General features: G+C 39.4%; 1 protein-coding gene across 5 annotated transcripts in view; it reads right to left on the reverse strand.

Moving 5' to 3' along the window:
* ST6GALNAC3 (ST6 N-acetylgalactosaminide alpha-2,6-sialyltransferase 3) overlaps positions 1-14,037 on the reverse strand; it is a 498,406-nt gene that overhangs the window by 11,745 nt on the left and 472,624 nt on the right. Inside the window, exon 4 of one of the 5 annotated variants that reach the window (XM_023641835.2) lies at positions 125-3,906. The exons of the other annotated variants lie outside the window; for them this stretch is intronic. Coding sequence (XP_023497603.1) covers positions 3,855-3,906 — 52 coding nt within the window. The 3' untranslated portion in view covers positions 125-3,854. Of the gene's footprint in view, positions 1-124; positions 3,907-14,037 lie in introns of those variants that run through there. 5 annotated transcript variants of the gene reach the window in all.

Here is a 14,037-nt window from a genome sequence, read left to right on the forward strand (position 1 = left end):
CGTACTGATGTATGGGAATAATGGGAATACAGAATAGTTCTGATCTGTCCCGTAACCTGGAATGGACCTCAGAGCATCCTCAGTGTTTATTTCCATAATAGATTACTGCTTAGAGACAGGAGGCACAAGTAACACTGATTTATTTTTCTTCCTTACATTGTGTTTTGAAATATTAGGGATATCTTGATGTTCTTTATAGCTAGTTCTTCCAGATGATGGACATTTATGGATCTGGAGAAAAGTATCTAGGTGAAAATTGACAGAGTTATGTTTTTTCTTCCTCATTAAATTCCTCATTAATTCAGAATTGAGAACAAATGCAAACAATATATGACTAAGAATACAAGCAATTTTGAAATATGTGATGATAATGGATGTACCTGGTACACCCCAGTTCATCTGTGTTATAAACTCACTTACAAGTCACGAGCAAACTCATCTAATCTGCACTTACCACCAAGCAGGCAGCCTCAGTACACACCTGGAGGCTCTTGACCTGTTCCATTTAAAAGGGAAACAGTCTTTACATAAACATTTTATTTACCGAGTTTTTGCGATTAATGAAAATGAAAGTAGATACCATTGCTGCTTTAAGGATGTGAACCCTTTGAAGCATCTTTGAGATCTGGAAACGCTGAACTAAATGACCTCGAAAATAATGTTTCCTCTGTCTAGTGAAGCTTCTGGGAGAAGGGCTGATGCTATGTACGCTAACACCCAATCACTCTAACAGCCTAAGTGACTCTGCTGCCTTCTCTGGACCTCTAGTTTTCCTAAATGGCCCATAATGTTGAGGACATGAGGTTTTATGAACAGCCTATGTGGGTTCCAGTTCCAGACTATTTAAGCTACCCTACAGGCCCTTATCTCAACCTTCCTGTGTTAGATTGTATTGTTCATTACCTCCTGGACATGGCTTGCTTGTGGGTACAGTAACTTTCCTGTCTCATTGACTTTGGGCTTGGCCAAATGACTTGCTTTGACCAATGGAACATAAGTAGTAGTGAACATTGTGACCGCTCACAGTAGAGATTTTAAGAAGCATCACATGGTTCCCATTTCTTTTTTTTTTTTTTTGAGGAAGATTAGTCCTGAGCTAACTACTGCCAGTCCTCCTCTTTTTTGCTGAGGAAGCCTGGCCCTGAGCTAACATCATGCCCATCTTCCTCTACTTTATACGTGGGATGCCTACCACACCATGGCTTGCCAAGCGGTGCCATGTCTGCACCCGGGATCTGAACCGGCAAACCCCAGGCCGCTAAGAAGCAGAACGTGGAAACTTAACCGCTGTGCCACTGGGCCGGCCCCAGGAAGCATCACATGGTTCCCATTTTTACACTTCTTCCCTCCACCATGAGAACAATGCATCCCAGGTAGGGGGTACTCCTTCAGCTTGGGTCCTGGGATGAGGAAACCCATGTAGCAGACAGCCCAAAACTGGAGCCAAGTTCAGCTAACCCTAGCAGAGCTACAGCTGATCACAGATTTGTGAGTCGGAAATAAATGTTCTTGTGTGTCATTGAGGTTCAGGGTTATTTGTTATGCAACAAAAAGCTGACTAAATCAATTTTTTTGGTTAATAACAATAACTGCTATTATTTACGGAGAATTTATATGTACTAGACATTGTGCCAAGAGCTGTGTATTAATATCCCCATTATACAAATGAAGGTTCAGGGAGGTATAAAGTACTTGCCCAAGGACAGTCTGACACCTGAGAACTAAGGATCTTAACTTAGTTTTTTCTGGGTCATCATCCTTCTTAGTATTGCCCAAGGTGCCATGTCTGATAAAGCAGCCACCAAGGCCTTCAATACTTATTCGGGTTCTACTGTTAACCCTCTAGGAAATCTGAAACATGTCACTTCTCTTTGTGCCACTTTTTTTTTTTTGATGGCAGAATAAGAGGACTGGCGTAGGTAGGCTTAGGATCTTTCATCACTAAATTCTGTAATTGCACTTATAGAAACATAGTCCATGTCAGAGAGATTATAAATGTACAGCTGTATTTTTAGCACAGAATTACTCTCAGAACTTTCAAGATCTGTGTTTACAACTTCAGGATCTAAAACACTTCTTAGAATTTCAGCCATGGTCATGTTCAAACAATAGCTTTATGCCACTGATGCGGATATATGTGTCAACTTTAAAAGAACAAAGGGGTAAGTCCTGAAATAAAGATCAGGCTCCTGGATCTACTTCATTCCCCAGGCATGGCTTCCTTCCAGCCCTTAGGTTCTATAACCTTTTAATAAATTCTCTTCTTTGGTTTGTGTCAGGTGGTCAAGGAGTCTGTTCTTTGCAACCAAAGATTTGAAGTTGGATTGGTTGACCTCTCAGATCCTTTCTAACACAATGAGTCCATTAAATACTCTAGATATAATTAAAGACTTTGCCTCTAACTAATCCTTGACTCTTATTGACAATCGCTGCTTGATCTGACCTTAGTTTTATATTTAGGCTTAAAAATGTTGTTTCTTTCTAACTTACCCTTCAACTTATCTTGAAATCATGCCCTTCCTAAATTGACGTGGGTTTCAGTATTCTGAATGCTAATCACCTTCTCTACCTAAGGCATAGGTGGCTGTTCCGCTCCCTGCTAACCCGATAGAGGTAATTAAAGGAAGGTTTTGGCTTTCTCTTCTAGTTCTTTTATCAGCCATTCCCTCCGTATACACTTTCCTTAAGAATGAAGGGAAAAGACCCGAAAAGATTGTAATCAGGTCGGAGTATATCTAAGTAGATAAAATATCTGTCTTCCCCCGACTTTACCTCTTTAGGAAAGAAATGAAATGACTCACTTTCCCTTAGCTTTTTAACTTAACCTGAGCTTGCACTAAACCAAGCTTTTCCTACCGAATCAGACTCAAACTTGCTTCTGACAAAAATGCTTTCTGAGCCCCTATTTCTCTTTCAAAATAAAAATTTACATTTAAAAATAACTTTTACACAACTAAAACTTTTAACAAAGGTTAAAGCAGAGATTTGAGGTGGGTCCACCCCAGTGAGGGAGACTGCCCATCCAAACTTGTTGCTAAGGTCTCCAGTACCACTGGGACAATCATCATTAAACCAGCCTCAGCTGGTGCCTGGGCAACCAGCTACACCTAAAAGTGAAACTGAAAAAACAGAAAGCAGCTCTGACCTTCTTCTGGTTAAGAAAGACTAATTTTGCTGCCACTTCCTTCCTATCTGAAGATATTATCGCTTTTCTGACCAAGTTACATGGTTCAATAAGTCCTGAAATAAATTATTTCAAGGGGAATATTTATTTTTAGTAGGAAAAGCTAAGCTGTATCCCCATTTCCCCCATCTATTAAAACTGTATTTATATGGCTCACTAAAGAAGGATAATTCAATTAGAAAAGGGCAGAAACAACGGACATATAGGGCTTTAGGCACGGAGAATTTTATTCTCTAACTTAGAGAAGGAGGTTTTACTTGTCATTTTTCTGATAGGTTGACATTCATGACTATCTTAGACACAAGACCTTTACCAATTAATGAGCTATCGTCAGTGTATCAAAGCAGGCACTAGCTCACTACCAGCAAACTCCTAAAAGGGGAGTCTGTCTGCTTCAGCAGAACACCTGAAGTCAAATGGCTTGGTGATGGAATCGTCCATGAAACAGTCAGAGCTAATGGAGTCTCACCTATTAAACCAGCTATTTGCCCACTAAGGTAGAATGCTAGCCCAATTTAATTTTGCCCAAGAATTTCAGTCCTAAAAAATCCCATTTTTCTCTCTGTTCTTGAGATGGAATGAGTTTGAAAGGAGAAAATTCTTCCTTTGAAGTCTATCCAGGTTTTCCAATTGAGCTAGATTCCTTGCTTAGTGAAGTGAAGAATTCTTTTCATGGAAGTGATGTCTCTCCCATAGTGTTGCTACGCAGCTCGGCTGACAATCTGTAGGGAAAGGATTGGGATTTTGCTTAGAGTAAATCTGTACCTGGGAAGAAGTCCTTCTGTGTACATTCTCCCAGTTCCAGAACTTCTCCAGTACCAGAACCTGCAGAAACTTGTAGAACCAGGGCATCCCCTCCCTTTTCATAATAATTTATTCTGCCCACATCAGGAAAAAAAATCAGGAATATCCAAAAATGTAAAGAAGAGAGATGAATTTTGGCACTTTTGTTTAAGAACCATCTCTCCAATCAGAGAAAAGATCACCACAATAATTCCCTTCTCCAATCAGAAGAGATAACTTTCATGTGTCTCTGGAATTCTTCAAGCCAGGAATTTTGTTGATCCAGAGTAGCCAAAATGCTATAAAGAGGGAACTAGAACAGAGAGCTAAAGCAATATGTCCCAGAAAATGCCAGGAAGAAATACAGAGTAGAACATAGAAAACGTCGCTTATTTGAGAGCATCTGATTGAAATGTGAGAACGCTATCTCCACAGATTTTCCTACATTGCAACAGTCACAGAATGTCAGAAATCTCTACACTCAGCTATAAAAATGAGAAGGACTCAGGAAAACAGTTGAGGACATCTTCCACCTGGCATATTTGCTTTCGCCAGTTGGTGATAACACTTTATGCTTATGTTTCTGACTAAAGCGGCTGCAAAGAAGTGACCAGAAGCTAACTGAACTCTGAAAGCTGTTGGATAGCAGCAGTAGATGGATAGAATTACTCCTATTTTTGGAGCCCACTTACTGGATTCCCTCTGTTTCTCTTCCCTTCCCATTACCTCTGCTTAGTCTTAAGGGTCTACAATCACGCCAAGAGGATGAAGAGAACTACTTATTTGCTTTCTGTAGAGGGGAAACATGAAGCACAAAACTTTGTGAGAGCCTCACCCCGAAATAAGAAATTGGGCTGAAGGTAGCTGTCTTCCTTCCTCGTGAACTAGACAAAGGGAAATGGTGAGCGATGCTGACCATTGGGTTCTCACCAGTTCCCTTCTCATCATCAATGCGCTTCACCAATCCTTGTGCTCCTAGAGCTGAATATTCCAGACACCTCCACTATTTTGTCACTCCAGAAAAACCCTTTACTGTCATCAGGGACCAAAATTTCTTAAAGGTTGTGAGTCCACAATCCAATTCCTTCTCTTGGGGAAATTCTTTCTCCTTATTTTAACCATCAATGCCACAGTACCTGACTCCACTCTCTACCCGTTGGAGCCTTGGCCTCCACTTCCCAGTTGTAGCCCTGATTCCATGCTCCTGAGAGGCACTGTTTCCAGTCCTTTCCACCCTTTCCCAAGCTCCATTTCCCACTACTGCTACTGACAATGGGTTCTGATTTTATTGTCCTGGGGATATAGTCTGAGTATTGGTACTTATTAAAAATGAAAAACAAAAAAAGCCATCCTAGGTGATTACAGTGTGGTGTGTGCGGCCAGGGTTGAAAATCACCACTATAAACGGTAGTTAGGTTGGAGGATTCTATTAGAAGTTGACTTCCACTTTATCATGAATTAAATTAGCTTTCGAGGATTGGCTTGAGAATCTCACCACTATTTTAAAATTTGTTTCTTTAGGAAAATGTGTCCCAATTTATAAATAGCTGACTTGCAAACTGACTGGAAACTTGCCATTGGAGGGATGCTGGTCGGCAAAGATGTCCCATCATAAATAACTATGTCTGGCACATAGTAGGCACTCAATTTGTCCAACTTAGTTGAATAATTTTTGGAATGTAAGCTGTTCCTAAGTAGGAAATTGCCAACATTTTTCCCCCAGGAATTTTAAACAGTTTGCCAATGTTTTCTCATGGTGGTGTAACAGGGAGACTTACTCAGATGTCTAAGGATAGATAGCACATGTCAGGGATACAAGCCAAATCACCACTCAAAATTTGGTAAGCCTCATATGCACCCCTTGTAGCCATTTACCTCCAGTATCAGGTTTTTTCCTTCCAGTTTTATTGAGATATTAATGACATATACGTAAGTTTAAGGTGCATAATATGATGAATAGATACATACTATTCATACTGCAAAAATAAGACCACAATAAGGTTAGTTAACATCTCCATCCCTTCACATTATTACAATTTGTGTGTGTGTGTGTGTGAATGTGTGTGTGGTGACAATATTTAAGATCTACTCCCTTAACAGTTTTCAAGTACATAATACAGTATTGTTAATTACAGTCACCATGCTGTGCGTTAGATCCCCAGATCTTATTTATCTTACAGCTGAGACAGAATCAGGTTTTAAATTCTTTTTTTAAGTCTGTTGACCCATAGCTCAGCCAGAATTCCAATTTCATCTATCAAGATTGAAATGTGCTCTGTACTTTTTATAAATAACAAATCACAGCAGAGGGCTGGCCACATGTGGTGTGCCAATGAAAAGAGAATAACCTAAGATGGGGCTCCAAAAGGTGGGAAGATATGTTTTTGTAATTTATTGTATCCACGGTAGATATATCAACATCAAGCGGCATATTCACTGTTAAATCCCTGAAATCACGAGGTAAAATAAGAATTTAACTAAATTAATTTCAGTTTCTTGAATTTTCACTGCAAAACAAACTCTCAGAAAATTAAGAGCGTCGTTCGTACCTTCCTGAAGTTGTAAAGCACATCCTTAAGGGAATCTAGTGTCAATTAATGTCTGAGGCCATTCTACAGACACAGGCAAGACTCCTTCCTCCCAGCTTTTGGCTGCCATCATGCACGTCTTTTACTGCTGTGGGCTCCAGTTTCACAATCAACAAAGTCCAGAAAGTGACATTTGCATACTGGCCTCTCGTAGGAAAGCTTCTTGGGTCTACTTGTCAGCACAAAATTCTTTCAACTATGTTCAGCCTTAGAAGTGCCATTTTATTTTTTGGAAGACCATTTTCAAGTTTTTAAATGGCTGGCCTCGCCACTTCTTTGAGCAACCCTGACTATAAAATCATTTCCCATTCACATTGGGCTGGGCCTGTGGCAGTCTTCCACGACTAGCACACTGTTAATAGGACTAATGTATTTGGGATGGTGCCTGTGTCTTGACTTATTGAGAAGGCTTTTGAAAATCCAAGCTTGCAAACTGCAAGCCCAAGCTGCTGATTTGCACATTGTAAGAGAAGAAAAACTAAGTGCTCACACTGTGGTGCTGTGAATACTGTCTCCTTCTGCTCGTGGTTCAGGAATTAATGGTGATATTAATGCAGCCAAGGGACACATCAGATGGTAGATGGCTACAGCTCCTGAATTACTTTGTTCAATTAATTTTTTTTTTTGCATGATGGTACCATCATTCTCCAGGATATGTGTGTCAGCTTTGACTTTGCCCTCTTCCTAACCCTTGATGCCCCATTAGTTACTAAGTCCTGTTCGTTCTTTGCTCATGTTGTCTCTCACATCTGTTTGTTTCTTTGCATCCCACTACTACTTTAAAACCCTAGGAAACAAGACGGCTTCAGTGACAACCTCAGATTAGTACATCCAACCATTGTGGTACATCTATGAAGTCTATGCTCATCTTCAACAAAGGGGAATAAGGTAGTGGCTGAGCTGATGGCCCCAGTGGCAGGAACCCAGTCCCAGGGAGCCATAATCAACACCTAAGATATCTCTTCACAATCTTGGCATTTTCTTTAAAATCACAAGAATAAGAAGTGAGGAAGGGAGTAAAATTTTAAAAGAAGGAAATCACTCAAACATTGCTGTGGAGAAAGATATGTTTTCCTATCTCCCTACCCTGTAATTTTCTCTAGTCACAGGTGACTTTAACGTGGAAACAGCCTCGGTGTATTTCCCGGGGAGGTGTTGGAACTGAAAAAGTGCAAGCTGGTTAGACACAAAATCAATATTCTTTGATTCAGTCTCAGCTCTTCACCATGGCACTTTCCCCCATCATCTCTTTCAAGAAGGCAATGCAACAGGAAAATCAGATTTTTCTCTAATCAAGTGTAAGGAATGATTTTTAGCTTTGTGATAATCAGAGAGTTCAAAGGACTCAGTGTTGGTTAAAATATTACAGCCATTCAAATCCTGATTTCGTATTGCAACATACCACCCAAATCTTCTTTTGATTATTATTTTTTCCCTTTGTCCACCACTACAGAAGTAGCAGTACGTAATCAGCGTGTTCAGCACAGGTTCAGCACTGTTAGGTGAAAGGGCTTTCGATGGATGAATGGGTGAATTAGTTTCTCCCAACTGTTCATCTAGACAAATGTGCTTTTTTTCGAAAAGAGGGGTGGGGCATGTAGGGGAGGGAACTACTTTTCTATTGATAGCCATTATTTTCCTCTAACGTACATGTTTCTTTTTTTGGCATTCCTCACATTACAGAGGATAACCCGGGGATTTGTAATCTTAGCAGTTTCTTTTTGTCTTTAAAGAAATACATCCAGGATTTGGTTAAAGAATTGTATCATGTGCAATTTGTGTTTTAGACAAAGGTACATTATTTTTATTTTTAGATTACCAACCATATAAAGATACAAACAGACAAAACTGGTAACTTATTAGCTTATTTAGAAAAAATCATTTTGAATGTTGAATTCCCTTTAATATGTTGAAATATCTGAGACTATTACTATTCTTTGAGAGTAGTGGGAGAAAGGGAGCTGAAATTTCAGTTTCAGTGCTAAGAAATATACCAACTAATGAAGAATAAAAAACATATATTTAGCTTTAGCTAACCTAAGGAGTTATTTTATATCTATTTTAAAAGACCTGGAAAAAAGGATTCATTTATGCCTCACATTTTAGAATCACACGGGTTGCATGAAAACAGGGAAGACAACACATGTGCACATATATCACAAACACCATGCAGTTATTCAACAAACACCGAGCACAGGAAGGTGCTTGCTGTGAGCCTGGCCCTGTGCAGCTAAGGTATTTTGCCTTTTAATGTTGAGTAATCCCTGTATCAGAAAGGAAAACATATAAACATCTTTGTGTGTTTTTATGCTCAAGCCCTTAGAAGATCAATGAAGTGTTTTGTCTATAATAATATGGCATCTCTCAATAAAGGGTTCTGTGGCTTGGGGAGGAATTGTTCTCAAAAGTGGCCTTAACACCCCACTTCTCCCCCTACAGACCATAAATGTCCAACATAGTCCCAACAATGCTTCAAAGAAAGTGTTTTACAAACCGGATTGATACTGTCAGACCTTCTTCTTGGGATTCTAGACCCCACAATTCACCAGCTCATTTTCCTCCCTCCCTCCAGGCCTTCATTCCTGTCACCTCACTTTGTTCCCAGCATCCGGAACAAAACACTCACTGAGAAGTTTGACTCTCCTGTCTGGGATTCTATCACTTCCTGCCGCCCTGACCTGACTTTGATGCGCCCCTGTTCTGTGGAGAACTGGAGTGACAAGAGCAAGGAGGTATTGCTTCTGAGCAGAGTGGGCTGTCCGAACTGTCCCCTCTCTGGAGCAAAGGGCAATCATGTTTACTCACAGTGAGGAAACATGGAGATGCCTGAAACCTCCTCAGTAAAGAAAATAGAGCTAACAGGGGGATCCCATTACCAGCTCAGTGACAACCAGTTAGCACTGCATTTGGGTTTATCTTTCTTTTGGCTATTTTATAGAAAATAGTTCAAATTAAGAAATAAAATCCTATGATAATTCCCATGCTGAATAAATTGTTCCAGAGCCCAGAAAAATATGGAACATTCCCCAATTCATACTACCCATCTAGCATCACACTTATATGGAAACCCAGGAAAGAGCCAGAAGAGGGGAGGGATGAAAAATGACAGGACAAGTCTGTTTATAATTATATACTCAAAAATCCTCGATTAAAACCCAACCAACTGATCTTAGCATTAAAATAAATAGCCATACTCTATGGCCAAGCAGGTTCTATTGCAGGAGTGCAAAGATGATTTAATATAAGGAAAACTATTAACATAGCACTTCTCAAGTGTGTTAGACTGGACCCTAAGTCAGCAAGATACAAACAGGTATTATACAAGAGAAGGAGGAACCGGTAATGGCTGGAAACGGTGGGCTTAACAAAGTTAATTGAATTTCTTTTTTTTTTTCAGTTTTATTGAGATGTAATTGACATACAGCACTATATATGTTTAATGTATACAGCATGATGACTTGGTTTACATATATTGTGAAATGATTACCATGATAAGTTTAGTTAACATCCATCATCTCATATAGACACAAAAAAAGTAAAAGTGGTTTTTTCTTGTGACAAGAAGTTTTAGGATGTACTGTCTCAGCAACTTTCAAGTATACCACACAGCAGTATGGTATGTGGAGATATATATATATATATATTTTTTTTTTTTTTTAACTGAATTTCTTGACTGCCGGATTTCTCAGCATCTTTCATATGATAATGAGCGAATGAATCTCTGAGAAGAGAATATGCTGTGCCGCATTTCCCCAAGTTATTTGACCAGATGACAATCTCCTCCCCTCCCTCAATTTTTTTTTTTTATGGACCAGACTGTGGAGAAAGTGTTCTTGGGAAAACATTTTTGGTGGATCTTACATTAACTTAATTCATTGTTATCAGTCATTTAAGGAAACACCGTACCATTTATTCAACAGATGCCAGAAAGAATTTGACAAAATTCAATATGCAATCCCAGGAAAATCATTTTAGTCTATGACTAAAAGGATATCTCCTTGACATAATAAGGAATACCTCTCTTAAATTAAGGGCCCGCATTATAAGTAACAGCAAAATGCTAGAAGGTATGTGTCATTCAAATCAGGAACAAGAAAAATGTGTATGCTGTTATCTTCTTTTCTTTGAGGAAATTTTAGTAAATGGAACAAGACATGAAATGTTAAAGATGAGAAGAAACCGAGATCTTATACCTACATGAAATAATTGTTTAAAAATTGCAGAAGGAAGCTAAAAACTATTTGGTTGTTTTTTGTTTTTTTGTTTTTTGTTTTTTGAGGATGATTAGCCCTGAGCTAACATCCGTGCCCATCTTCCTCTACTTTATATGTGGGACACCTACCACAGCATGGCTTGCCAAGTGGTGCCATGTCCCCACCGGGAATCCGAACTGGCGAACCCAGGGCCATCAAAGTGGAACGTGGGTGCTTAACCGCTATGCCACCGGGCCAGCCTCACTAAAACCTATTTGAATAAGAGAGTTTGATAAAATGACTAAATACAAAATATATATTTTTAAACTAATAGTTTGTTTTCCCTTATAATCAGAACTGGTAGGTAGAAAATACAGTGTACTGAAATAATCTTAAAGTTCATAATAACGCAAAAAATACTAAAGAATAATCTTAACAAAAATTTATGGGACTTTCAGGACAGGACTACCAATTTCACTGACTGGGAGACTGAAGGCTGCAGATAGGCCCATTCTTCCCAAATGAATAAGTCTGAATGCAATTCTCATCAAAATTCCACTGGTGCAAAAATAATCACAAAGGTAAAACACATTGATGAAGTGGCCTTTAAAAACATCGGTAACATACGGAATGCAAAAGGTTAATGCGTAATGTAAAAATTGCTCTTTAAAAATGATTGAAAAAAGGCAAACACTGAAGAAAATGGGCCCAGGTGCACGCACTCACGCATTTCCAGCTCAGGGACTGCGGCCCTCTCTCTGACAAATGCTCCTTCCTCATGAGCTCCCTCCAGCTCCCCTGCATCAACGTCAAATGCCCCTCCATTCACCCTAGTCCTCTCACCCAGCTCCATTTTTCTCCACAGCACTCATCACCACCTGACATAGTGGAAATTTGTTTATTTATTGTCTTTCTCCTCCCATTCACCTGTAAATTCCATGAGCGTCATTTATTTGGTTAATCTCTGTTTTCCCAAGATCTAGAGTAATACTTGTTATATAGTAGGGGCTCAATAAATATTTATTGATTGAATGAATAAATACCATTTAATCTCCTCTAATTACTCAAGAATTTCCTAAATTCATTGGGCACTTAGACTCCTTCATTTTACACCTGGCTGTCTTTTTCATACATATCAGCATGTTCATGCCTTAGGTTCGTGTGCTTAGGGCCACCTCATTGGCTTACGATGGACTTGCTATTTTGTAATGAAATTGTACTTTCGATGAAGCAGGGCACTAAAGCTTTGGGTAAAAACCACATTTTAATCGGAAGCTGTCACAAGCCTATGAAAATTCCCATTTGTGTTGACTGATTGGCTCATCTCAGTGTATCAGAAGATTCTCATAAAAAAAGTAATTTAAGAGGAACTGTCACCTAGAGCAGGCTGGCTGCCAAGGGTAATTAGACAAACGCTAAGCTTGGTTGGGGTATTCATGGGACCATATAAGGTATAGGGCTCCTGAGTCAGAATCAGAGCTGTAGGTCATGGCTGTGCAGCTTGTCCTCTATACAAGGGCACAGGGCCAGGAGGGAGCCTCGGGGCACATGGGGTCTGACTCCAGTCTTTGTTCAGCTTGCCGAGACTTATATCTTGATTCTGGCTGCATCAGCCCAGAGAAAGGGATGGCTTTCAGTAATCTCTCACCGAGAGGGAGCATGTTTTTCTATTGTAACAAAGGCTAGGGATATGATAGCACTGGGCCTGATCGTAACGGAGACCTTCCTTAGAAAATTAACCACTAGTTCAGAAGGCAGAGGAAAAGGGAAATCATCGCAGATTCCACAGCTAGGACATTTTTTGCCAGTGTAGGGAAAAAGAAAGGTCCTGGGAAGACCCACAACTAATTAGAAGTTAGGAGAGCAAAATGCCTCATTTTAATAAATCTCAGTAAGTTTACTAAATTCTTTTTTTCAAACAAAGAGACCAAAGTGAAAACAATCCTGGAAACATGACCTTAAAGAAAGACTCTGAATAAGTTGACACCCAAAATTAAGTTCAGCAAGACTGATAATAAGAAATGTTTAAGTACAGAAGTCCCATCTATCCTTGTATTCGTGAATTCATACGTTTAGTGAGATTCTTCCAAGTGCTAACAGGTTATGGGAAATACAAAGAGGACAGAGTTTAGGTGAGGAGACAGTACAATGTGTCAGGTGCTACAGTGGAGGTCCAAACAGATTGTTGGTAGTTCAGAAAACGAGATGACTGTCTTTTATCAGGAATGTTGGAGAAGGTGTTCTATAGAAGATGATATCTCTGGGTATTAAAATAGGAATAGAAGTTTGCTTGTTGGATAGACAGGGACAGAGCGTTCTTGACAGAAGGATCAGTATGTGATAAAAGGAGAAACTAAAATGTGACACATTCAGGGGATGATGAGGAGCTTCATATCATTATACCATAGAGTATATTTGATGGAGTGGCAGAAAATGGGGCCATGGAGGCGGATTTTGAAGTGTCAAACTTTGCTAAGTTTGTGTTTGGATGATATCTTTTAAGGTATGGAGAGCTAGCAGATGTTTTTTAGGAAATAATATGATTAGATTAAATAATATGATTAGGTTTTTATGATAATAAGCCTATGTGGATTGTGAACTGCATTTGGGAAATATTGGTGATAGAATGACAAAATAGGAGGCCCAGTTAAGACATAATGAAGAGGGAGACTAAGATGTGACAGAGGATCAGAGAGAAAAGAGACCAGAGCTAAGGAACATGCCCACAGAATAGTAAAATGGGTGCAAGAACATGCAGCCAAGAGTCAAACTGAAGTTATTTCCAATTTGGAAACTAGGTGGGATGATGATACTGTCATGGAAATGGAGACTCCAGAGGCCAAGTTACTTTACGGCATAAGACAATAGAGTCTGATTTGGATGTGTGAAATTTGAGATATCCCTGGGACCTCAGCTTGGGAAGTTCCAAGATGAATCTAGAATATGAGTTTGGACAAGTCATGTGTGGATAGAGATATCTTGAAATAATCAGATTACCAATTGCAGGAAAGGGAAAGAGATCAAGGAGAGAAGAGGAACAAGAATGGGTCTTTAAGGAACTCCAACATTTGATGTGTCGGCCGAAGGCAAGGGGTCAAAGAAAGAGATGGAGAAGACACTGTCAGAGATGTCATTTAGTGCATGATTCTTTGACACTCTGCTAGAGATTATATTTATATTCTCTCTCCTTCTCTCATAGAGAATATTTAAATTATGCATACTGTTCTTTTCATTAATTTTTAATAGAATAAAACTAATCTAGCAGCCAGATTAGATGCTTAATTATGAA

The sequence above is a fragment of the Equus caballus genome, chromosome 5 (assembly GCF_041296265.1).
Source record: "Equus caballus isolate H_3958 breed thoroughbred chromosome 5, TB-T2T, whole genome shotgun sequence".
In the NCBI taxonomy this organism is placed as follows: domain Eukaryota; kingdom Metazoa; phylum Chordata; class Mammalia; order Perissodactyla; family Equidae; genus Equus; species Equus caballus.